We start from the raw sequence: 27,468 nt of genomic DNA, 5'->3' as shown, positions 1-27,468 counted from the left end.
CAAAATCTGTAAAAGAGGATACCGTACGTCATCTCACAGAACCGATGCTTAGGAAAGTTATATTAACGTGCTTCATAAACTGCAAAACACAATGAAAACAGAAAAGTACTCTATTACCATAGCCTTCTGTTCCCACCAATGCCACCCACAATGTGTTTTTAGGAGAACCAGAATGACTGCTCAGAGTGATGGGTAGTCATTTCTTCTCCTGGAAGATTATAATGAAACAATCTCTTCATGACCACGGTGGTGGTGGCAGCAAGACATTTTCAGAATAAATTTTACTCCCTCGTTGCTTGAATACAAAGTAAGGACGATGTCCCTCCCTTTCTGAAGCTCTCTCTGCCTGTCCTCATGAGTTATCAGGCTCAGCTAAATATGTCCCTGGCCAGTATGTTAATAATCCCCACTGGTTCCGAGACCTCCATCCACCACCGATGTGACATTCTTTGTGTTCAAATGTCTGGCTGACGTCTGATGCTTAAAACAGCCGATGCCTTCACCCCTCTCTGCATTGTCACAGCCTGTATCACCACTCTTAAAAGGCTATCGCAGGCACTCCCAGCACCAACTGCTGACCAGCCTGCCCCCTTGCCTCCCTGCCTGCTGCCGGCTGCCTTGAATGCCTGGTTCCTCCAGCTCCTTGCGGGTCTAACAGAGCAGGGACCATGTCTACCTTCGGCTACAGGAGAGGACTTAGCAAATACGAATCCATCGATGAGGACGAACTCCTCGCTTCGCTGTCAGCTGAGGAGCTGAAGGAGCTCGAGAGGGAGTTGGAAGACATTGAACCCGACCGCAGCCTTCCCGTGGGGATGAGGCAAAAGAGTCTGACGGAGAAAACCCCCACGGGGACGTTCAGCCGAGAGGCACTGATGGCCTATTGGGAAAAGGAGTCCCAAAAACTCTTGGAGAAGGAGAGGCTGGGGGAGTGTGGAAAGGTAGGAGCTCGGATGTTTTCCTTGGCTACTCCCACCGCTCCACCCTGCACCCTGGTTTTTTGGGGGGCAGGGGGGTTTCCTAGCTTTGCCGGCCTCATCACTTTTCTTTCCTTAGAACCCACTTGTAATTGCTACTGAAAATTTTCTCAGGCTGAAATAGTCATCTGATTGTATGGCCACCCAATGGATGATATGTAAAATTCTTAGTTGGGGGTCCTATGACTGACAAAGATGGGCTCTTCAAGAGGAAAATAATTCACAAGAAAAACAAGTGTTTAGATATTTTGCCAAACGTAAGTCTAATCCGAGTTGTTAAGTTGAGGATGTGGCATCATATCTGGTTTTGATATATATATCAGAAACAAATCATATATGTATGTATATATATACACATATATATATGATTTCTATATATAGAAGGGAAGTAAAGTTTTGTTTCTGATATATATATATATATAAGAAACAGATCATATATATATAATTAACTGTGCTCTCTCCATATATATATGTATGTATATATATGGCAGTTAATTAAATTAATTTTCTTCTGTTAAGGCAAAAGTGGTACTCTGGTTACTTGCACTGTGATGGTGGCTATAATAAAAATGATTCTTTTTTCCAACACCAGGAAGTTTGGGGTGGTGGGAAGTACACGGGACTGAGACTCAGGGGACCTTATCTCTAGTCACTGCTCTGTACCTAAGTCGTAAGACCTTGAACAGATAATCAATTCTGCAGGGTTCTCTTTCCCATCTGTCCCTGGAGGGCTCTGGATCCAGTGTTCCTTTTGTGAATCAAGAGCCCCTTTGAGGTTTTGTTAAGTTATGGACCTTCTTAAGAAAATGCACCTGTGCTTATACATGTATACCTAAGTTTTACGGAGAATTTCAAAATGATGACACACATCTTGAAACCCACCTAGGATCTGGGTTAAGCATGCCTGCATAGATGATTTCTAAGATCCCTTTGTATTTTATAATGGTGATTCTGAGGGCAGGACATGTGCTTATATTAGTAGGTCGGGTCTAGTAAGCTCTCGTTTTCTACTCAGTAAACAGTTACTTGGAATTTGCCAAATGAATCATTAGCAGAAGGAAGTTCAAAAGACGAGACGCTAGGAAAATAGTAGTGGCACTAAGAATATCAGTATAACAAAGTCTTGAATTTGTAGAACACTGGTCAGCAGCAACAGTTTAAAACCTCTATGCAATTCTGGATCATCTAAAATCAAAATGGCCCGAAGCCAATGGCAAGACTTCCACAGTACTAATCTAGGCATGTTAGATGATCTTTATGATAGGGTGTGGGGGCCACATTTGTAGCAAGATGTGTGTGAGTTCTGCCCATGTCAATCATCGAACGAAGGGCCCCTGGGATCAGGTCAGGGTCTGCCAAGGCCACCGTGGCCGCCTGCACTGAGGGACTGAAGGTGGGGGTGGGGGACGGAAGGATAAACATGACAAGCCAGGATTTGGGTTGGTCAGTTCCTCCACAACAATGATTTTTAGGGGTCTTTTTGTTTGTTTTCTGGTGTGGAAACATGTGTTCAAAATCTGGAAAAAAAAAAAAATAGGAAGTATGACATTTTCCTAACAGCTCTTAAAGATTTTTCCTTAAAAAGATACAAATAGTCCCATAATGTCCAGGACAGCCAACCAGAGGAACAATAACCCAACAAAGGCATTTTAATGTCATAATGTCTTTAGATCAGCGGAAAACAAAGGGCAAAGCCTGCTGTCAGCTGTCGAAACCCACCTGCTCCTGCCAAAGGTTTTGCTGATCCCTGATCCCTGCCAGTGGCTTATCAGCTGCATTAGAAAGGCCGTGTGTTGATGAACTTTGATTCCTTTCTGAGCTAGTTAACTTTTCTCCCGAGAAGCTTTCCCTGCTGGCCAGTCGCCTCTGGAGGCACAAGGAGTGCTGAGCAGAAGCTCGCCAGTGGAGGGTGTCAATCCATTCCCACTCCAGGGAAAAACGCAGAGCAGCTGACTGGCCAGGGGGTGGGGGAGGGGCGCAACTGCGTGAGTGAAGGGCAGCCCAGCATGGACCCCGAAAAGGAGCCGGGGGTTGTGGTGATCAGGCTACCGGCCCTGCAAAGGTTTGCGAAAAGCATGGTCAACGCTTGCTGAAGGACAGCCTCTGCCGACCTAGGTTCACACAAACTTATTCTGCTCCAGGGAGACCCAAAGCTCTAGCTCCCCTAGCTTGAGTGCCTACTGGGTCTCAGGGTAGGTGCCAATGTGTTCGCACATCATTTCACTGAATTCCTAGCTTCTGGACGTGAGAACTGAGACGAGGAGAGGTTAAGAAACCCATTTGAGATGAACAGCCTCTAGCTGAAATTCCAACCAAGCTCCGTTGGCACAAAGACCATGATTCTCAAAATGTGAGCCCATCGGCAACATGTGGGACCCTCATGGACCTGCTAATTCTAGGGCTCCCCTAGACCTGCCCAATGGGGAACTCTGGATGCAGGCCTCACCAGCCCTCCAGGTGATGTGACACACTCTGTAGGCTGAAAACCACTCGACTCAACTCTAGTTTTCTGAGACCACCCCTCACTAGGATTTTAGTGCCTTGTCTAAAATCAACTGGCTGTTTGTAGGTAGACCCAGAATCAGAACGGAAAACCCAGCCTCTTGCCTCCTTCTTCATGTAAGGGGCCAGGGAGGTGATGAGGAGAAATGGGTGGTCATGCTCTTCTTGTTGCCTTATTTATTCCCGAAGTGTACCCACATTCACCTTCTCCCTATCACCCCTGCACCTTGGGCCTCACCCCACCCCCACCTTCCATTCTTGTCAGGATCCGGGTTAACCCCAGAGCAGGGGCAGACAGGTGACCTGGACCAATGCAGTCCGCTCAAATGCCAGAATATTTTTGCAAGTAGGCAATGTTGTGCACATCCTCCTCCCTCCCTCTCCAGGCACCTTTCTCCCATCTGCTGTTTTCCTCGTAGATGCCCCCCACCTAGGGTGACTAACCATCTCAGATTGCCTGGGCCTATCTAGACTTTAGAACTAAAAACTCTGCTTCCTGGGCTACCTTTCAGTCCCGGGAAACCAGGACCGTCAGTGACCGACCCCGCCTCCGCCAGCCCAGTCTGTACTTCTCTCCTGGGCCTGGTCCTGCCTCTCAGCGGCTGTTAACCAACATCGATTTAGATGCATTCCGTAAACAAATATTTATTGAGTGCCTCCTGCATGCTGAGCACCCTGTGAGATGCACAAAACCCTGATCCCTGCCCTCACCCTGGAAACAGTCTTTTGAGAAAAATGACAAACAAATCATTAAATAGGGACTTTTAGGGAGGAGATGCACCTCCATGGGAATCGATCACAAAGGTCATTTGAGGAGGTGTCAAAGAAGGCTTCCTAGAAGAAACGTCATTTAGATGTTATACAACAGTGCATTGCTGGAAGGCGGAAATCATCAGATATTATCTCTCCAGGTGCCTTTAAGAGGAGAAGATCTCTTGCAGATAAAGTATAAGGATTTTCTAAAAACTAAAGGGGTGGGAGTTCCTGTCGTGGATCAGCAGTAATGAAACCAACTAGTACTAGGGTTTGATCGCTGGCCTTGCTCAGTGGGTTGGGGATCCCGTGTTGCTGTGGCTGTGGCACAGGCCGGCAGCTGCAGCTCCGATTTGACTCCTAACCTGGTCTAACCTGGTCTCCTAACCTGCACCTGGTGCCATGGGTGCAGCTCTAAAGAGACAACTCCCCCACCCACACACAAAAACATTAAAAAAACCCAAAGGGGTGTGATTTAATGGTGGTATGAAAGGCAGTACACCTTGAATTTTGCTATAGGCCCTTTCCTCTAAAACTGAAAGAGCTCTCTCTCTCTCTCTCTCTCTCTCTCACACACACACACACACACAATCACTGTCTCTCCCGCTCCTGAACAAGTGAGTAAATTAAAACTCGAGGAGCCACCACAGGAACAGCTGACCCCTTCCCCAGGCCATCGCTTGGTGCCTGCCACTCCGAACAAGTGGATAACAGGACACTGTTTTGTGATAGCAACTGGGCAAACAAACCTGGAGCCCAGCGCAGCGTTTTCCAAAGCTCATTCCACATGCCACCGGCAGCATGAGGCTGGGGTGAAAAAACATTTCCAATGTAGAGGGAAGACTCAAGGCTTTGGGAACAGGAGCGGGTCTTGGGGATTTAGATAAAACAAAAGACTAAAAAGATGGCATTAGAGAAAAATCAGACTCTGACAGCAATTTCCAAATTTTTATTTCACTAGAAGAGAGAAAGGAAGGGCCACCTGAGCTGCTCAGTACAAAGAGTCTTGTGAACAGGAAAGACAAAGATGGAATGAAATTGTGTTTGCCTGAAAGTCTTTCATAATTGATAGCTGGTAAATAATTTAAGACCATTAGGCTGAGGCAGTGGCTTGCTTCAAGATTTTCGACTGCTCTCTACTGTTCCACATTACATTTGGAATCTAGTGAGTGCCAAAGGCAACTATCTTTCCCACCTCATGTCTCCTGTAGTGGCATCTCATTTAACCCTGTGATAACATGAGATTTCAAGCTGATTTGCTGAAAAGGGTAACCTGAATGGGCTCCTGCCAAAAGCTGGGTTTTGACCTGCTGCCGCCCTGAACAGCAGTCCTGCCCCTGGACTTCCTTCCCCGGAGCAGGGACAGAGGCTGCAGCAGCTTCCAGGTGATGTGGGGTGTCTGAAACCCTGGCCCAGGCTCTACCCCAGAGGTAGAAGAACAAATGATGCCCTTCCTCTGTCTACACTGAGAGCTCCTGCCACATTGGTTGTAGGAGGTAAATTTGGGGAAGAATTTTTGGTTTGTTTGTTTTTTGTTTTGTTTTGCTTTTTAGGGCTGCACTCATGGCATATGGAGGTTCCCAGGTTAGGGGTCAAATGAGAACTACAGCTGCAGGCCTACACCACAGCAGTGCAGGATCTGAGCTGCATCTGCAACCTACACAACAGCCTACAGCAACACCAGAACCTTAACCCACAGAGTGGGGCCAGGGATCAAACCTGTGTCCTCACGGATACTAGTCAGATTCGTTTCTGCCGAGCCATGATGGGAACTCCAGGGAAGAATTTTTGAATGTTAAGAAAGAGAACCCATTGACATCTTGTATATTTTCGTTGTCACTTGTATGTTTGGGATGGACCGATAAGGAAGGAAAGAGGGGTGGTTCCTTAAGGGGACAGCTGAATTTGCTAAATTGCAAGCAGACTAGGAGTTAAATAGTTTAGAAGAAGTATAGTTAAGAGAATAAAAAAATGTATCAAGGGTTTTCCAAAGCAGAAATTCCAACTTATTTGTTCAAATTGGCCAAATGATAGCAAATTTGAATTCAATAAATTGAATTCTGGATATTTCTTTTGCAGAAAGAAATGTTTGTAGAAAAAGCTGTTGAAGGTTATGTCAGGAAATGTTAACCTTGGTCACCAGTTAGATCAGAAGCTGCAGATGAACTTTTTTTCCCTTACGTGCTTTCGTATTGCTATGTGTTACTTTTTTAAAAAACGCATTGAAATATAATTGACTATCACAGTGCACTAGTTTTATAGATGGACAACAGAATGATGTGATGTATACATATATTGCGAAATCACATTTTTTTTTTGTAATTTGAAAAGATATGTTTAAAAATGGCAAACTTGATGCTCCTGTGTTCTTCAGGTTGCAGAAGACGACAAAGAGGAAAGCGAGGAGGAGCTCATCTTTACAGAAAGTAACAGTGAGGTTTCTGAAGAGGTGTATACAGAAGAGGAGGAAGAAGAGGAGGAGGAGGACGAGGACGAGGATAGCGAAGAAGAGGAAAGAACAGTTGAAAACGAGAAAGGGATTAACGGAGCTGTACATTACGGTAGTGTCAATTCTGACAACGCAAGGCCAAAGACATTTACCAGTCAGATCGAAAACATACAACTGACGAATGGCCACACACCGAGGAACACAGAGTCCCCGGCTGCTGCCACGCACCCCTGCGGAAACCCTACAGTGATCGAGGATGTTCTGGAAAAGATTAAGAACAACGACCCCGACACCACGGAGGTCAACCTGAATAACATCGAGAACATCACGTCGCAGACCCTCGCCCGCTTCGCTCAGGCCCTCAAGGACAACACAGTGGTGAAGACCTTCAGTCTGGCCAACACGCGCGCCGACGACAGCGCGGCCACAGCCATCGCGGAGATGCTCCGAGTCAACCAGCACATCACCAATGTCAACATCGAGTCCAACTTCATCACGGGCAAGGGCATCCTGGCCATCATGCGGGCCCTGCAGCACAACACCGTGCTCACGGAGCTTCGCTTCCACAACCAGAGGCACATCATGGGCAGCCAGGTGGAGATGGAGCTCGTCAAGCTGCTGAGGGAGAACACCACCCTGCTGAGGCTGGGCTACCACTTCGAGCTCCCAGGACCAAGAATGAGCATGACGAGCCTCCTGACGAGAAACATGGATAAGCAGCGGCAGAAGCGGATGCAGGAGCAAAAACAGCAGGAGGGAAGCGAGGGAGGAGCCACCCTTAGGACCAAAGTCTGGCAGAGAGGAACGCCTGGCTCTTCACCTTACGCATCTCCCAGGCACTCTCCCTGGTCATCCCCCAAAGTCCCCAAGAAAGTCCAAACGGGGAGGAGCCGGCCCATGTCCCCTGCGGCCCCGCCCCCGCCTCCTCCGCCTCCGCCCCCGCCCCCGCCGCCCCCTCTTCCTCCGCAGAGGCTGCCGCCCCCTCCTCCGCCTCCACCCCCTCCTCCCCCAGAGAAGAAGCTCATCACCAGGAACATTGCCGAAGTCATCAAACAGCAGGAGAGCGCCCAGCGGGCACTGCAGAATGGACAGAAAAAGAAAAAAGGGAAAAAGGCTAAAAAACAGCCAAACAATATCCTAAAGGAAATTAAAAATTCCCTGAGGTCCGTGCAAGAGAAGAAAACGGAAGACAGTTCCCGACCTTCCACCCCGCAGAGATCGGCTCATGAGAACCTCATGGAAGCTATTCGGGGAAGCAGCATACGACAGCTAAGACGGGTAAGTAACCAAGGGCAGAAGCTGGGGCCAGGCCTTGCAAAGGAGCCGGCCTCCGCCGCCGCACGGTGGTACCAAAGATGCCTCTGAGAATACTCAGTGTGCCGGAGCAGGCTACCCAATTTGGAGCATCAAGAGCAGGTCACCAGAGAGTACATTTCTGTCTGAGACAGGTGCCTGGTCCACTTTCTTAGCATCTCTGGTTTTTAAGGGCCGGACGTGTCTTAGGACATTTCAACTTCTAAAAATTCCAATTTCCTTAATAAGGAAAGCATTCTAAACCAGATTCATCACTTGTCAAAATTTAAATCACAGAGTTGCAAGTGACTTAAAACCTAACCTAGATAGAATACAACATTTGGGAGTTCTCTTGTGGCCCGCGGGGTTAAGGATTCCGCATCGTCTCAGCAGAGGCTTGGGTTGCTGCTGGGGCACAAGTTCAATCCCTGGCCTAGGAACTTCCACATACTGTGGATTTGCTAATTTGAATATTACCCACAATAATCAATCTATATCTGAGTTCTTCTCAGAGAATACTGCTGAAGACATACTCTACAGATATTTTTTCACTTTATCGTTTTTTTAATTCACTTTATGATTTGTGTTGTTTTATTGAAAGAAAATCCCCTATTTTTGTAGGTGGAAGTTCCAGAAGCTCTGCGATAAAAACATGATCTTTAGAAGAGGATGCAGAAATATTCAGTGGTATTAGATGAAATGCATTGTGAGATGTTTCTAAAATACTTTCTTCAATTTGAAATGTTCTCTGACTCTAAAAATAGCCTCGCCCATTAATTCCAAAGAGAATTTTAAGAAACAGTCAGCATGTTTCTTCTGTAAATATGAAAATAAACTTCTTTTTTATGTCATGAGATTTGTACTGACAAGAAGCAGTTTATTTAAAGATGCTCTGGACGGTTGGTAACTCTGAGCTACAATGAATTAACGAAATATGCTGTTATTTTTGTAATCCCAATAAATTTGGATTGAATTTTTTTGGGTTTTTTTTAAAACACTAATTTTTTTTTGTAAGTTGATACATCTGTCAGGTGTGTATGTAACATTGCTAAATATTAAAAATATTATATTCTCACCCCCAAAAAGATTTGAGTCCTTAGCATTTTCCTTTATTTGTTTCTTCATGTCTGAGAAAATCTGGTCAGAGCTCTCTCCTAAGTTCTGGAATCGAGAACCTTCTTAAAAGTCTTTTTGGTATTGAGATAAAAGCTTGGGAAAATACCCCAAAGTAACCATTATTATCCTCGATGCCTCAGGGTCAGATCCAGGGTATCAGCTGTCACTCCCACATTCCCCATATCATTCACTCATTTATAACAAAAACCAGCTATTTCTAGAAGGAAAAAAAAAAAAAAAAATTGGGAGTTCCCATCGAGGTTCAGCAGGTTAAGGACCTGACATAGTCTATGAGGAGGATGTGGGTTCCATCCCTGGACTCCCTCAGTGGGTTAAGGAGCTGGTATTACCAAAAGCTGTAGCATAGGTTACAGATGTGGCTTGGATCCAGTGTTGCTCTGGTTGTGGTGTAGGCTGCAGTTTCAATTCAACCACTAGCCTGGGAACTTCCATATGCCATAGGTGTGGCTGTAAAAAGACAAAAAAAGAAGAAAAAACAAACAATTGAAAGTCATGGAGGAGTTGTGGTTCAGCAGAAACCATGAGGATGTGGGCTCGATCCTTAGGCCCACTCAGTAGGTTAAGCATCCGGCGTTGCCAAGAGCTGTGGTGTAGGTTGCAGACGTGGCTCAGGTCCTGCGTTGCTGTGGCTGTGGTGTAGGCCAGCAGCTGTAGCTCTGACTCAACCCCTATCCTGGGAACTTCCATATGCCGTGGGTGCAGCTTTAAAAAGAAGAAAAAAAAATTTTTTTTTTTTGTTTTTGTTTGTGTCTTTTTGCCTTTTCTTGGGCCACTCCCGCGGCACATGGAGGTTGCATGTTAGGGGTCGAATCAGAGCCGTCGCCGCTGGCCTACACCAGAGCCACAGCAACACAGGATCCGAGCCACGTCTGCGACCTACACCACAGCTCAGGGCAACGCCGGATCTTTTAACCCACTGAGCAAGGGCAGGGATTGAACCCACAACCTCATGGTTCCTAGTCAGATTCGCTAACCACTGAACAACGACAGGAAATCCTAAAAGAAGAAAAAAACATTTTTTTAAAGAGAACGTTATAGAAAGTTTCAGTAAAGAGGAATAAGTGCTAGGGGAATGCCTGGAAGATAGGTTCCCTGAATTCAGAGCTGTCTTGGGGCTGATGCTAAAGAGTCGCCAGTCAAGTCTCCTTTGAGCTCCCCTTGGATGAGCCTTAGTCCAGTGGGTCTCAGCCACGTTGTGCTCTACACACACGGGGTCAAGGGCATGTTACCTTTGCAATAACGCTACCCCACTTTGCTTTCACTCAAGACAGATCTGCCTTCAGATAAGGGACAGACCCATCAGAGGTTAATTCCTTCATTCTGCTCTAGTGCTCCACTCCAGTTTATGAGAGCTAGAAATCTCCTCTAAAGCCCCGTGTATTATCTGTGATTAGCGATGCTTCCTCTGTGTCCCACAGAGGATGGCAGTGGTCCTGGCAAGCTCTCTGGGCCACTCATGTAATAATTGTTGCCTGAGTTTGCGTGTGGAGTGCCCGACGTTTTCTAAACTAAGTCGCTGTCTTTTCACAGCAACATTAAAAGGTGCTGTCCTCATTTTACCCATGAGGAAACCAGGCTCAGAGAGGCTAGAGTTGCCTGGGAAACTGCTCCTGCACCTCTCTGCTTCCGTCCAGACGCAAACCTTCTGAAGTTTCCCTGTTCTTAGAACAATGGTGGAGATTTCAGTTTCCCTTAGTAGTGACTTCATTATTTTATCCTTTTCAACGTGTGTTCACAGTCATGCTCATTATTGTTGTACAAAGAAATTAAAGCTAAAATTTAGGTTTTTAAAAGGAGTGTGTGTGTGTGAATTTAGGACAGAAAGCCAAGATTGACCTTCCTTCCCCCCACCTTTGGGTGAGCACAAAGATGGGGCTTTTCTCATGGGAATGGCTTTCAGCTCCATCATGACGACGCAAATGGTTGCTGGTAAGTGGGGTCTTTGAAAAAACCATGTCTTGGAGTTCCCGTCGTGGCTCAGTGGTTAACAAATCTGACTAGGAACCATGAGGTTTCGGGTTTGATCCCTGGCCTCGCTCAGTGGGTTAAGGATCTGGCATTGCCGTGAGCTGTGGTGTAGGTCGCAGACACAGCTTGGATCCCGCGTTGTTGTGGCCCTGGTGTGGGCCGGTGGCTACAGCTCTGAATCAACCCCTAGCCTGGGAACCTCCATATTACCGTGGGAGCGGCCCAAGAAAGAGCAAAAAGACAAAAAAAAAAAAAAAAAAAAAAAAAAAGAAAGAAAAGGAAAAACCATGTCTTAATCCCAGAGAGGGGACACGTGGAGCCAGGAGGGAAAGGCTCATTCCTGGGCTGCCTGGAGCTTCCAGGGCTATGGAGACTGGCCAGGACTTCCCACCACATGGGCGTGATTAGGACACAAATAATCAAATAATCTCACCTTCCTATTTTAAAAAAATGCTTTGCTGGAAATTTGCGGGCTTGGGGAAAGAGAAACATGCATGTATGAGGCATGTCACAACATGTAAATAAAGGTGGATCCTCACATCCAACCTACACAACAGAATCTTGTAAGGCCCCTCATAAGACACAAGGATGATATGGTCAGACACTAAGTTGGCACCTTTGTCATCCAGGTGATGCATTTCTAGAATGTGATTTCAGAATACAACCCCGTTAACATGCAAGTGTCATGACTCTCTCTCTTCAGCACAGAACAGGGATTCTTAGTTCATCCTGCCTGGAAACTCTCAGCACTGATATGAAAACTAGTTAGTTCATCCTCTATAAAGAGCGTTCAGCTCTCTGGGAGGGAGGCTGTCCAAGACCAGATGAAATGTTTAGACCGTGATTTATATCTGCACATTAATCTCTTAAAGTACATCTCATCCTGATTGAAATGGGGCCAGGATGCTGAGTCTCCCTCTGCTTTGCAAGCCCTGCTGCCACAGGTATTCAATAACTCAGTGTCAGCAGGATCGTGATTTAATACCTGCCCTGACGTAGTTGCCCTAAGTGAGTAAGAGAAAGGTGATTACAGCCTGTAGTGTCCATATTGAGAGGCACCGAAGACTGGGGTAAATCGATATGTTCTTGAAAAGTCCTCTTAACGACTTCCTTTTGTGACAAGTTCACCCTGTATTTTCTTTGTTCCTTGCAGGTTTGGAAGGTGGGAAGGGGTTTTACGTCCATCAGTTGTCAAATAGCAAATGTAGGGAGTTCCCTGGTGGTCTGGTGGTTAGGACTCGGTGCTTTCCCCGCTGCAGCCCAGGTTCAATCCTTGGTCTGGGAACTGAGGTCCTACATCAAAGTGCTGCATCCCAGCCCCCCAAAAATAGCAGATAAAAAGACAAAGAATTGACCGAGGAATTACAATACTCAGAAATATGGGAGCATGAAACTCCCACAACTATTTTCTGAGTGCCTATCACATTCCAGATTTTTCCGATTACTGAGGATATCCAGTGGACAAAGGAGATAAAACGCCTGTCCTTGTGTCACTTACATTCTAGGGACGGAGTTGACACCATTCCTTCATACATCACGTGTCTGTGGAGCAGGTGCCTCCTGTGTATGAGGCACTCTGCTCGATGCTGGGGAGACCACAAGGAATTAGAAACTGTCTTCCCCCTCAAAACAGTGGGAACCCTAAGAAAACCATTCCTTCCAGAATACGTGGTAAGAGCTGAGTTAGAGGCAGGTGTAGGGAGGGTCCCCTGAGGGCACCAAGGAAGCCTATTCATCTAAAGCTGGGGTTAGCAAACTTCTTTGTGAGGAGCCAGAGACACTTAAAATTTCATATAGGAGCTCCTGATGTAGCGCACCACAGAGGAATCCGACTAGGAACCACGAGGTTGCAGGTTCGATCCCTGGCCTTGCTCAGTGGGTTAAGGATTGGCATTGTGGTGAGCTATGATGTATGTAGATCGGAGACATGGCTCAGATCTGGCATTGCTGTGGCTGCGGCGTAGGCCAGCAGCTGCATCTCCGATTCTACCCCTAGCCTGGGAAGCTCCATATGCCGCGGATGCAGCCCTAAAAAGAAAAAAAAAAACCAATCACGTAAAGTATTTAAATATTTTAGACTTTGTGAGCCATCTGGTCTCTGTCACAACTATTCAACTCTGCTACAGTCGGGCAAAAACAGCCACAGGTGATACATAGATGAATGAGTCTGTCTGTGTTCTAATACAACATTTTTTATAGACACTAACATTTAAATTTCATGTAATATTTGCATGTTGTTAATTTTTATTTCTTTTAATTTTTTTTTTTGGTCCATTAAAAATGTTAAAACTCTCCTTAGTTTGTAGGCTGGACAAATGTAGGTTCTGGATAATACAGATGGCCAAAGGCACATGAAAAGATGCTCAACATTGCTAATTATTAGAGAAATGCAAATCAAAACTATAATAAGGTGTCACCTCACACCGTTCAATATGGCTATCATCAAAGAGCCTACAAATAATAAATGCCGACAAAGGTATGGAGAAAAGAACCCTCCTGCACTGTTGATGGGGATGTCAACTGGAATAGCCACCATGAAAAGGAGTACGGTGGTTCCTTAAAAGACTAATGGTTACTGGGAATTCCAGTCATGGCTCAGCAGAAACAAATCTGACTAGGATCCATGAGGATGCAAGTCTGATCCCTGGCTTTGCTTAGTGGGTTAAGAATCGGGCGTTGCTGCCATGAGCTGTGGTGTAGGCCACCAGCTAGAGCTCCGATTTGACCCCTAGTGTGGGAACTTCCATAGGCTGTGGCCCTAAAAAGACAACAGCAACAACAAAAAATCCACTAATAGAGTTACCACATGATCCTGCAATCCCACTCCTAGGTATACATCCAGAGAAAAACATAATTTGAAAAGATACATGCGCCCAGTGTTCACAGCAGCACTATATACAATAGCCAAGACATGGAAACAACCTAAATGTCCATCACCAGAGGATTGGATAAAGAAGATGAGATTCATATATACAAATGGAATATTACTCAGCCATAAAAAAGAATGAAATAATACCATTTGCAGCAACATGAGTGGACCTAGAGACTATCATAGTAAGTGAAGTAAGACAACAAAGACAAATATCCTGTGATAGCACTTTATGTGTGAAATCTAAAAAAAATGATACAAAAGAACTTATTTACAAAATAGAAATAGACTGACAGACATGGAAAACATATTTATGGTTACCAAGGAGGAAGAGGGAGAGGGACAAATTAGAAGCTTGGGATTAAAATATTTACATCACTATATATAAAATAGATAACCAACAAGGACTTACTGTATAGCACAGGGCGATACTCAATATCTTATAATAACCTATAATGGAAAAGATTTTACATATATGTATATTCTATATAACGGAATCACTTTACAGCTATAACCTATAATGGAAAAGATTTTACATATATATATTCTATACAACAGTATATATATATATATATATAAAACAGAATCACTTTACAGCTGAAATTAACACAAAATTGTAAGTCAACTATATTTCAATAAAATTTTTTAAAAAGGAATAACTTGATTTCATAAAAAGAAAAACAAGACAAACAAAACAAAAAATAGTGTGTCAGATGGATTTGACTTGTGAGCTACAGATTACTAGACCCTTGACAAAAAGCAGATAATGGGTCAAGTGCCTAAGGGAAGGTGACAGGTGCTTTGGACTTTTTTTTTTGGGCCACACCTAAGGCATGTGGAAGTTCCAAGGCCAGGGATCAAACTCAAGCTACAGCAGTAACTCAAGCTGCTGCAGTGACAATGCTGGATCCTTAACCTGCTGCACCACAAAGGAATGCCTCACTTTGGATTTTTAAAAAATAGAGAAGATTCCAGGCTATAAAAGGAATCAAATGGAGGGAATGATGAACAAGGAAAGACATTTAAGTCTGAGGAAACAGAGTATTCTAGAAAGTGGAGCTCGGTGATGACTTTGATGTGGAATGGTACAAGCAGTTTTGGACCAAAAAGTGATGGTGCCTGGAAGCTGTCTTGGCCTGGGGAGCAGGGGAATGCTGTGGAGGGGGAAAGGGGCTTGTGTCTATAAATCATGCACTTACCAAGCTAAATAAATAAATAAATAAATAAAAATTCTGTATAGGCACCAAGAATCTCCCAAATCCCACCCACACAGAACTGCTGACAACCCATCAGTGTGTAACCTTTTCTTTTTCTTTCTTTATGGTTGCACCTGCGGCATAAAGAAGTTCCCAGGCCAGGGATCCAATCTGAGCCATAGCTTCGACCTAGGCCACAGCTGCAGTAATGCTGGATCCTTAACCCCCTGCGTCACTGTGGGAAGTCCAAGGTGTATCCTTTTAGATCTTTAATGAGAATTTAAACACATGTAACTATTTTTTCTACAAAAAGAGAATGATGTATATGCCATTACAAAATCCACCATCTTTTATTTAAGCAATTTCAATAACTTAGATATTCAGGTTATTTATTTATTTTTTGTCTTTTTAGAGCTGCACCCACGGCACATGGAGAGTCCCAGGCTAGAGGTCTAATCCGAGCTGTAGCCGCCGGCCTACACAGCAATGCAGGATCCGAGGCGTGTCTGCGACCCACACAACAGCTCACGGCAACGCCAAATTTTTAACCCACTGAGCAAGGCCAGGGATCAAACCCGCAACCTCATGGCTCCTAGTTGGATTCATTTCTGCTGCACCACAACAGGAACGCCAACTGAGATATTCAGGTTATTTTGATTAGACCTCTGACGTTGGATATTTAGTTTGTTCCAACTCATCCCCTTGAATTATCCTAACTTTTAACTCCTCCAAAACGTCCTTAGAAGAAATGATTGACTGAAAAAAAAAATCACTGCTAAGAAGCCAACTCCACATAGACAAGAGTTGTGAGTACTCGATCATTGTGGTACACCAAAACTGGAAATTAGGGTTCAACCAAATTGTCATGTTTACCAGTTTTTTCTCAGTCAAATTACATGCCTATCTGAACCACAGAGGCCTGCTCTGGCAGACGCATTTCAAAAAGTCACAATTTTAGGAGTTCCTGTCATGGCGCAGCGGTTAACGAATCCGACTAGGAACCATGAGGTGGCGGGTTCGGTCCCTGCCCTTGCTCAGTGGGTTAACGATCCGGCGTTGCCGTGAGCTGTGGTGTGGGTCGCAGACGCGGCTCGGATCCCGCGTTGCTGTGGCTCTGGCGTAGGCCTGGCAGCTACAGCTCCGATTGGACCCCTAGCCTGGAAATCTTCATATGCCTCGAGAGCAGCCCAAGACCAAAAAAAAAAAAAAAAAAAGCTGGAATGGGTGGAGAGTCAGATAGTCCATCCTGAACGACTTCGTGTAAGCTGAGGAATGCAGACATTATGAAGGTCCTGGTGAGCATCAAAGGCTTTCAAGAGGAGGAGTGACGTGATGTTTACCCAGCTCTTCAAAAACATGGCTTGTATAACTGAGAGAACGATGGACTCAGGGAGGCTTGGGCTGGCGGCGGGAAGACCATTTGGGAGACCATGGCAGTGACCTAGGAATAAAGTCATGCAGATGGACTGTGGAGGCTGCGCAGGTGTGAGGAGGTCAGAAGAGCTGGAGCAGAGACTAGGAAAGCACATATGCTCTTTGTCTCTGGCTCCACGCGCCAAACACGTATCCTGCAAACCTATTGTTTAATGGTCTAATCACAAACTCCGGTGACCTAATGTGGCGACTGACCTGTGGCAATCAGCCCTCTTTCTTGATTTCCACAGGCTCAACATTGCAGGAAAATCTGGGACATGAAAGTGAGGTAGACAATACTGCCACACAAACAATGTCAAGTCAAACATGAGATGTTACAACAATAACAGAGGGTTAGATGGCTGACTCACCACCCCCGATTTTTTTCATCCAAACTCCTATCTTTAAATTCCACTGGTACCAGATGATCCCCAAATCCTTACTTCCCACACAAATACCACCCCCATGACTCTAGACCCACACATTCAAATGAAAAGGCACCTCAGACACAATATATTTAAGGCTTAACTCATCTTCTTCCTCCACATCTGCTCCTGTTAGTCTGTACTCCACAGTCTCACGATACATCCCGCCTTGCACGATAGACTCTTGATGTTCATGTCTTCCTACTCTCCTGCTGGATTCTATATACTGGAGATCAGGGACTTCATGTTATCTTTAGTCCTAATAAAGAACAAGCACTTGAAACATATCTTTGAACAGATGAAGCTAATCAGCTGCTCACCAACAATGAAGAGAGCACAGGACAGTACTGGTCATTCCTCCCAGGGTGGCTGAAGAGCGATACACGATCAGAAAGGAACATGGTTGAGAAAGGAGAGTCTGGCGGCAAGACTGGTCCCAGGGTTGAGGACAGGGCAGGACCTACGTGTGAGGGCTAAGGGGCTCCAAGGAGCCTATCGCTAAGGAGCAGCTGATGGTAGGCATTCTCTTTGTGCACATGGCAGCTCAGAGGTCTAAGAATACCTGCGTCCACTCTCGCTGGCCCTCCTCCCTCGAAGCCTCACTCCATCCCTTCTCCCTGTGTGATCTGGGGGCTGTGGGCAGGACGCTGTCATGAGTGGCCGTTCAGGCCACGATTGGCAGAGCGTTTGGGTAAGCCAAGGACTGACATCCAGTAAATGGAAGTCCTGTTTTCCAAAAAAACATCCTGAGGTCAAATGGAAAAATCCTTACACCCTAAATCTTGAATTCACTAGCTAAATTTTCACCCTAGAGGAAAAGTTTTCACTTTGATATATGTTTGTGTATTGGCTATTCTGTACCGTCTCAGACAACGAATCCCTCATTCCAGACTGAAACCTTGTATAATTAGCCACACAGTCTTTATTACAAGTTCAACAGCTTCTCAGAACACCACTTCTGTTGGGTGATACATTTAGAAGTTTTAAAAAGGAGGCATATATCTGAAGAGTCTAGCAATCTCCTCTGATCAGAATACTGTTGTCACAATGCAAACTAGTATATACAAGATGAATAAGCAATAAGGTCTTACTGTACAGCACAGGGAACTATATTCAACATCCTGTGGTAAACTATAATGGAAAAGACTATGAAAAATAATACATATATGTGTATAACTGAATCACTTTGCTGTACAGCAGAAATTAACACAACATTGTAAATCAACAATACCTCAATAAAGTAAATTCTTAAAAAATACTGTCACTAGCACCAACTGCTAAATTCTCTCTCTTCCGGAATGACATCTCAGCTGATCCATCTGAGTAATCATTGTTACATAAACACAAAAACAAATGTTCTAAAGTCAGTCTCAGCTTACAATCCGAGAGCTGCCCTCTCTGAATTTCTCATGCATTAATTCCCCTCCAAGCTGGGACTGGGGAGTGACAGTACCTCATATTCACGTGAACCAATAATCCAACAAATGTCATCTCAGAGGAACTCTTTACACTGAAGCAAATTTGGGAAAATTAAGCATGCGCGCTCTCTCTCTCGGACTTCTAAATGAAGAGGCAGAGGGAAAATATATTTTTTTATATGTATTTGCGAATGTCTGTCTGGAAGTTATACTTTAATCTGGCGCTCTTGCTTTATCAATATGTTGCCAATCGGGAAGTACAGACTATGCAAGAGGCCAGCAGGAAGCTGAAAATACCACACTCAGGAGGAGCAAGATAATACTCACCAATGCGCTTATTTATTTTTCTCTTAATGCTGGCAAGAATTTTTGGTGAACCTTCTCAGAGACACTCACGGGGAGTTTAACAAGAATCTTGACCTGTCAGAACTTGTTGGGATGGTTAACTATGCTTTTACTCCAGAAGCTGTCATTAATAAAATTTGTATTTTGAAGAAACGCAAATTATTTTTAATAGAAGCAAAAAAAAAAAAAAGAACAATCCAACTTCTGCACATACAATATTTATAAATCAAAAGTCACTATTGGGATGATTAAAAACATGAACTAAATGGAAAATGCTTAAGGAAAGAAGACACACTGACAGAGATTACTTGAAATTCAGAGGGAGGATTCTGAGGTAATTCCAAATAAATTCTTGTGTAATCATTCATTAAGCACTTGGGATTACTCAAACCTGCCAATTACCGAATCTAATATTTAAATGGAAAAATATTTTAATAGTGATGGAAGGAGGAATGAGGATTGAGGTTGAGCAAAAAAAAAAACCAAAAAAAAAAAACCAAAAAAAAAACCCAAAAAACAAATTATGAAAGATATTCTATTCAGTGAATACTGAAAAATCTGAGGCTGCATTAATCTTAAAACTTGGCTTGCTTTAATGGCTGCTGCTGGTTTTGCTGGATGATACAACATATTCTCCTTTCTGGTGTTTTTTTTTTTAAACAGAGAATGACCTGTCCTTTCGGATCTTTGCATGTACAAAAGCAGAACAATCCCAAGACTTCTACATTTGAAGCTAAGATACTGGAGTAACATTTAAAATTTTTACCCAGATCATTACTGGTGTCTTGACGCACCTGAGAGGCAGGGGATGGTGGTGGTCCAGGGTACATCAGTTGTATTAAGACAGACCTAAGTCTGATGCTCTGCCATTTGCTATTTAGCTTTGTGCAAATTATTTAACCTCTTTCATTTGTCTTGGCTGAAAAACTGGGATAATAACTTCCTCATGTAAAACATTTCATGCAGTGCCCAACGTTTAATAAGTGTTCTGAAAAACAGTGGTTAGTATTATGATGGGTCCTTGTAAACATGACTTTTCTCAAAGGAAAAACATCTTGGTGATAAAAGGTCTGGGAGTGGAGTAAAGCACAGCCTTGGGGCTTCTGGAAGTCCCTTTAAATGGCGTCATCATATCATCAAAAAATAGCCTGGACTGAAACTAGCTGGGAGCCTGCATTGCAGTATCCTCTGCAGAAAGGAGACAGGGCCGGGGGGTGCTTCCCTGAGGAAGTCTGAGAGCAGTCTACACTGGGAATTGCAAGCTAAGGAGGCAGGTGTTGATCGTGCCCTCCGGGGAGGTGTTTATTAGAAAAAATACATGTATGGGCTGCTAATGCACTGCTTCTCCAGAGCAGGGCCAATATTTGAAAGTGTTCTTGATATTACCTCCAAGAAGTCCATAGAGATTTCTCTATGCTCCCCAAACCCCAATATCAATTGACAAGTTTCTTTTTTTTCTTTTTAGGGCCGCACCCGTGGCATATGGAGGTTCCCAGGCTAGGGCTCTAATCGGAGCTGTAGCCACTGGCCTTTGCCACAGCCACAGCAACGCCAGATCCGAGCTGCATCTGCGACCTACACGACAGCTCATGCCAATGCAGGATCCTTAACCCGCTGAGGAAGGCCAAGGATCCAACCTGCGTCCTCACTGGATGCTAGTCAGATTTGTTTCCGCTGTGCCACGATGGCAACTCCACTATTAATGTTAACTACATCACACCTTTCAGCAAATAACCATGGCAAAGTTCAGAAAAATCTTTAAAAAAAAGAAAAAAAAATTAAAATTTTCATTTGAATGCACTAGTATAGATTGCGCTTCAGCTGAATATACAACTAAGAAACTGGCCCTTCTACATTTCCCTCCTTGCTCAGGAAACAAATCCCAAAGATTTCTATTTTATCAGCTTCTCCCCAACAAGTTATTAAAACAGAAATTCAAATACACTTCACTTGCCACGTGTTCTCCTAAGTCCCAATCCTAAAACAAAAACCCGCCTGTAGCCACAAATTCTCCTTTCTCTGCCTCTTTAGACTTCTACCATAGCTTTAAAAAAAAGAAAAGAGAAAAGGAAAGGTTGTTTCTTTTAGGTTCAGAAGCTGATTGAAGGACCAGAGACATCTCAATAGACAATTACAGAATTGAGACACTACGAACAGCTTTGTTTCCCTACCATCAACTGGACATAATACCCTTTCCTTTCACTTGTTTCTCTCAATACCACAAATACTAAATCTAAGCTTTATTTTCCTGCCTCTTTTTCAATAATGGTGAAGTACATACATGCAAATTAAAATCTTCCCTGTCTCACTAATAAGAAAACCAGGAAGTTGGATTTAAAGTGTTGTTTGTCCTTATGCAATTTGGAAGAACTCCTGGTCTTTAAATGGACAGTACAGCTGTTGACTGAAAATTACACAGAAAGATTAATACATTCTCAAAGTAATTTTCCATCGGGCTTATTGTAAGGGTTTGCAAAATACTCATGTTTTTAAAAAGGCAGTGCCTATTTATTTCCATAAGAAACCAATGAAAATAATTTGGATGTAGAATGAAAAGCTCAATTTCATTTCAACTCAGTCTGAAATGACAGGAGTGTCCTGCAATGACTGAATGCTTGGACAATGTAGGGTGACTACCATCGTTGAGCCAAAATACTATCACATGCTTCAGAGTCAGAGACTGGCTCCTCAAAGCAAGCCAGCTTTCCCAGGCAGAGATGGAAACAGGATGCTGGTGGCTTCTATCAACACCCAGCTGACATGTGAGAAAGGGTGAAATTTGTAGCCATAAATCTGTCAGAAATAAAGTAAACCTGTGATTTACCCACAACTTAAGAAAAATAAGGCAAGGATAAAACAGTACTATGGTTTATGGAAAAGAGCAACTGACCTAGTAGTCAGACCTGGCTTCTAATTACAAGCTCTTTCTAACGGGCCTCTCAGGCAAGCCCCTTAGCCACTCTGGATACCCTCTTACCCGGGAAATGAGTAGGCTTAATATAACTTGATGGTCTATGACTGTCTTTCAGTTGTGAAATAAATATTTTAGATGTAACAAGGGGGGGAATCTATCTTATTACCCCACTGTTATATTTTAATGCCCATACATATTTTTCAAAAAAAGTTGTTTAAATAAGATATATTTAAAAATTTATTATTTTAAAAATAATATTTTTAAAAAATTAAAAATATTTAAAAATTCTTAAGACTTTAGGTCTTGATGAAAATCCTCACACATCTAGCAGTAAGTAAGTGAGATAAAACTGAATTTTGGTCAAGACATGCCAACCAATTCAAGACAGAAAATGCCAATATGACATTTGGAACTTCAAGTTCTGCAATGCAATTCGATTCTGTTAAAACTGATCTTCTTCTTCAACAAAAAAAATTTTTTAAAATCCTTACTAAGTATAAAAAATCTTTGTGGTTGTTAAAAAAAACCCACCTATAAACTGCTATATTTTACTCAAAATAACTGTTTTTCATATCCTGATTATGGTGATACACATGACCAGTTGAGATTTACACTAATTTACATAAAACTTCATATTGTATGTTTATCAATAGTTAGAATGACCCTTGTGTATATATTACAAATTTTTTTAAAGCTATGGTTGATTTATCTAGATATGTTTTGTTATAAAGCCAAAATTTTCAATGGGTTCCTTCATGGCAAAGGAGATTATCATATATCACATATAGAAGGAGAGGAGGTCTTAGCATTAACTGCAAAGTAAGTTCCCCATCATATATATAAGTCAAGTTATTATACCTTTTTCTAGAGGCTTCACTAAAAAGCAAAGTTAAAGAAAAAAATCCATGAAAAAAAGACCAAGAGATTACAAAGAGTATGCTATGTTTTGAGATATGAAGTGACATTGCTATTAAGATGTATGCAACATAAAATTTCTCAACTTTTCCATGAAGAACTTTCTATTGTACTATAAATAGGTCTCATCTCTATAGTTGTCCTTTAAGAACTCCATTCCTAAAGCAGAGTAGGTTATTTCAGGAATTTCTTCATTGATTAGATAAATATAATGTGACAAAAGCAATTCTGAGACACTTTTCTCTAAAATTTTAAAAGTGTAGCTAATACATTCTTAAGTGTTCATACTTGTACAACAGAAACCAATTTTTTAACAGGACATGTTAGTCTTGAAATGTTTAAATTGGACTAAAGCTCTTGGACAGCATCTTGCAGCATCCTACACACTGGATTCCATAACTAGTTTAATCTTCAGACACCCACTTGTGCCACAGTCAAGTAGAACAGAAGATTCTATTTATCAGATACCGAGTTTCCTGTTTAAAAGCACCATCTTTGATACCATTTATTAAAAGCTGTTTAAGTCCCACACGAACTGCTTGCTATATTTGACTTTTACTGAAACTACAAGTAAACCCTACTATCATTCTGATTTAGGACACTACACCATTTCTGGTGTGCGAGTGCTGCTGTTTGACCTTGCAGTGTGAATGCTCTGCAGTGCACTGCCATGACTCCCAGGGAAACAGCTGAGCAGCTGTCATATTTCCCAGCAGAACAGGGTGTAACATTCTTTCCCTCACCATGTTTACTTAATGGCACACTCCAACTCTCAGAGCATGCATTCAGCTAAAAACTCAGCCCTTATCATTTGCTGCTGTGTACTGTTACTACACTCTACAGTTTAAATATTTTTTACCCATTTTAGTCTCTTAACAATAAATGAATAAAAGATACATTGTACTATTTGGGTCAAATTAATTTTATTATGCTCCATGATGAATTGCCACCAGTGCAACATCCTATTCACTATACATTTCAAAAAAATTTCACATACTAAACAAAATTTCAGTTGATAAATGGAAATGAATGATTGAAAGTCTTTATGAATCTCATACATACAATATGTGGCTAGCTGAAATTGTCTATCATGTAGCATTTAGATATAAAAAGCCTCATGCTAGTTTGTTAAATGCGAAGGCTATCAGACAATAATTTAGCTGGAGTATACGCGGGAGGCTTTCAGACGACGCACAGGTACAGTGCTGTCTACAGTGCAAGGTGGTGGAGGACTGAAACATGCACCTTTTACATCTAAAGAGGATTTAGCCTTCATGCCTGGACTGAATTCCACAGCTGTTGTGTCTCAACCAATAGTAACTGAGACTTTGTGCAACAACAACAACAAAAAGTCTTTTTTTTTTTTTTTTAAGAAGAAATAAACTCAATTGTCATTGGCAAATTTTATACCCATCATACATATTTAAAATTGTGTTTCCAATTCAAAGAACTGATACTTCTGCTCAGAGCAGCTCCTGAAAAAAATCTTTTATCATACCAAAATTAGCTGGAAAGCCTAGAACCCCTTGCCCCACAGTTAAGAGAGATCTTAAATTGGCATTACTTTAAAGAAATTTCAAAGATATTTAAAAAAAAAATTTATAATGTCTAAAAGAAAAGAAAAATGTTTAATATTATTTAAAATAATTATAATGTTCTGTTTACCATTTGCACAAATTCCTAATTTTATTGGTTAGTAATTGTCCAGCCTCATCCACACCAAGACTCACCATAGCTCAAGCCACAATAAAAATGAGAGTAAGCAGAAAAAGGTTTCCAGAAGCAGAGGGTACTGTTTTTGCAAGAAACAAAGTCTAGACTCTTTCCCATGTACTTAAATTACTTCTGCAAGGAAGGTAACATTCTTTGAATAACTTAACTATTTTACTGCACCACTTACTGCTTTCAGCAACAAAACCTTTTAAATTATTTCTCATGATAACTAGATGCATGATCACTAAAGATTATGTGATAACTGGTTAAAATTCAAGCCACATCTTGCAGGTCCAGCCTGTCAAGATCATGTCAATACTAGATTTTGGTCGGTATAATTATAGAGAGCTTAATTTTTAGTTGAATATTGTGACTATAATAATGAAATACATTTGGAACTACATTCTGCGTATGACTCAATGTGAGAAAAATAGGTGTCTGTATTTAAATCAGATCATTTTTCTACCTAAAGTTTAAAGTAGGTAGGTATGATAATTAATGCTATAAATATGAAACAACCATCTTTAGGCAGACTAGTGTATTATAGAGAGGCAAGGAAACCCGAAACCCTAATTTTAACACATCATTTAGCATACATAACAAATGTGCAGGTTGTAAAGTTTTATTCTTAAAAAAAAACAAAACAAAACCCTATCATTCAGTTTTGTGTTTTCAATAAATTTGACATTGGGACCACCAATCTTTTAAGAAAAATGTAACCCTTCACCTGACATTTGACAAAAACCTTGAGAAATTATCAAAATTTTAAAAAATAGCATAATAATTTCAGCATTACAGTGTATATACCTTTGCCAATTAGGTGAGATTTTTATGGTTGGTATTGCTCAATACCTCAGTCCTTACACACTGTAAAATAAAAATACCTAAATTCCACATATTTTTATAATGTTCTGATTTTTATAGTATATTTAGCCAAATATTGAAGTCATCATAATGTATCACCTCCTTCAGTTCATGTAGAATGAAATTATCCCTAAGATCTCCTAAACTTCAACAACTTAACTTTTGTTTCAGAATAATACCAAAAATATTTTTGAAATTTTTGCCAAAGAGCCTGCCACATTTGCTCTAGCATAAAAATAACCTCAGTCAAGAACAGGTATGCAAGGGCTCCTTATGATTCCAGCCTCCAAACACCACTTCTGTACAGTAACAGGCAATATTGCTGTAAGAGGTGTGTTACTCATTTTCCCAACTAGCATCTCTGTAGTGATTTTACATAGAGCATATTGCTAAAATTTGAATTGCATCAGTGTAGTGATGTCTAGAGAACTGTGCAATGTATCAGCTTCGACATTCATGTAGCATGTGTTCAAAATGAAGGGGCTAAATAAACTAAGGTTTGTATCACTTAAAAAAGAATGTAGTGCTATACTAGATTTTAATAAGAAAATTTAGGTACAGAAAAAGTAGGGTATGAAAATAGTGTTTTCCTTCTGGCATTATAACTAAATTACATTAAGGTTTTTGTCAGTCTCACATATAATATTTAAACTCCCTTGTTGATGGAATGAAAAATATTCACAAAATTAAGTGAGCAACCTGGTGTAAACGTGCACACAGTACCAGGGAGTAGCTTTGCAGAGGATTATGACAAACCTTTACAGATTAAATGAGGTATTGCACAGATTAATAAAAAAAAGCAAAAAAGGCAACAAAAATATACAGCAAATTGGTAGAACATTTACATGATAATTTTACAGAATCCATAGACAGAAAGTAGTGTTTAGTGTTTCACCTTAAAAATATATATATAATATATAGATCAGTCTTCCCATTCATCATCATCCTCAAAATCTTCTTCATCATCCTCATCCTCATCTTCATCTAGACGAAAAGCATCAAGACAAACAAACATACGTATAAATAAAATGACCTTCTATAATTCTTAGGGGATTTCTCCAATTATTCAACTTCTGAAATACAAACCTGGGTGAATCCAGTTATTAAAATGATTTAAAATGTATCAATAAAATACATCTAAAGAGTATGGTAGTCTAAGTGGAAGATTAGAACAGGACTAAGAGGAGTTCCCGTCGTGGCGCAGTGGTTAACGAATCCGACTAGGAACCATGAGGTTGCGGGTTCGGTCCCTGCCCTTGCTCAGTGGGTTAACGATCCGGCGTTGCCGTGAGCTGTGGTGTAGGTTGCAGACGTGGCTCGGATCCCGCGTTGCTGTGGCTCTGGCGTAGGCTGGTGGCTACAGCTCCGATTCGACCCCTAGCCTGGGAACCTCCATATGCCGCGTGAGCGGCCCAAGAAAAAGCAACAACAACAACAACAAAAAACAACAACAAAAAAAAAAAAAAAAAAAAGAACAGGACTAAGACTTGGCTTCTAGTCCCTTACTATCTATGTAACCAATTTCAACGTATTAATGTGTAAAATCACATTTGAGTTGGTCTCTCTGAAGTTTAGACTCATATATCACAAATCCAACAAAGGTCCCTTCAATGACTGTCTTTAAAGTAAAATTAAAAAAAAATAAATGACATATTGTTTAGCTACCAATTCCAGTTATACTTCCAGTAACAGGCGGGAACCACATCAGTACTAAGTGGTGAAGCAAACAGAATAAGCAGTCTCAATACCCAATCTCCTTTTCTACCCTCCTGTTCTCTCTTGAACCCCTGACGCTGCTCTTTCCTGGTCACCAAAGACCTACTGTTGCTAAAGTTAAGCTCAATTCTCTGACTCATCACATCCATCAGTGCCAGATGATCACTCCATCCTCCTTCAAACGCTTCTTCATCGGACTTCTAAGATACCACACTCTCCAGTCCTCCCAACTCATCAGACCTTCTCTTTTCTATTTAGACCCATTTCTTTGATGACATTATCCAGTTCCATAACTTTAAATACCATGTATATACCAATGATAGGCAAATTTATACTATCAGTTTAGACTTCTCCCCTGCATTCTAGACTCATAACCAAATGCCTACTCAACTTCTACTTTTAAATTTTTAAGAAGTGTCTCAAACTTAATATATACAGAATGAAATTCCTAATCTCTCCTTTCAAACCTCCTCCTCCTAAATCTTTCTCCACTCTGTTAGTGAAAATTTCACTCTTTCATTTGTTCAGGTTGAGAGGCATCCTTCACTCCTCTTTATTTTTTCCAAACCTCACTTCTAATCCATCAGCAAAACTAGTATCC

At 42.0% G+C, this 27,468-nt stretch overlaps 2 protein-coding genes across 3 annotated transcripts in view; one reads left to right on the top strand and one right to left on the bottom strand.

The window, feature by feature from the left end:
* The first annotated feature begins 531 nt into the window (after positions 1-531).
* On the top strand, positions 532-9,059 carry LMOD2 (leiomodin 2). Its single transcript, XM_003134726.5, has 3 exons — positions 532-941; positions 6,607-7,959; positions 8,596-9,059. The coding sequence occupies exons 1-3, from the start codon at positions 669-671 to the stop codon at positions 8,620-8,622; spliced, it is 1,653 nt and encodes a 550-aa protein (XP_003134774.1). The 5' UTR covers positions 532-668; the 3' UTR covers positions 8,623-9,059.
* A 14,421-nt stretch (positions 9,060-23,480) lies between these two features.
* Positions 23,481-27,468, bottom strand: part of WASL (WASP like actin nucleation promoting factor) — a 67,260-nt gene continuing 63,272 nt past the window's right edge. For both annotated transcript variants that reach the window (XM_021079051.2, XM_003134725.6), the window contains one exon: positions 23,481-26,135. In XM_021079051.2, the coding sequence (XP_020934710.1) occupies positions 26,074-26,135 (62 nt within the window). In that variant the 3' untranslated portion in view covers positions 23,481-26,073. The remainder of the gene's footprint in view (positions 26,136-27,468) is intronic.

The sequence above is a fragment of the Sus scrofa genome, chromosome 18 (assembly GCF_054392235.1).
Source record: "Sus scrofa isolate SSC_HxYL_T2T_F1_AM1 chromosome 18, Sscrofa_HxYL_maternal_Yorkshire_Landrace_v2.0, whole genome shotgun sequence".
In the NCBI taxonomy this organism is placed as follows: domain Eukaryota; kingdom Metazoa; phylum Chordata; class Mammalia; order Artiodactyla; family Suidae; genus Sus; species Sus scrofa.
Note: the sequence above shows the minus strand (reverse complement) of the source record. Positions and strands in the feature narration are given on the sequence as shown.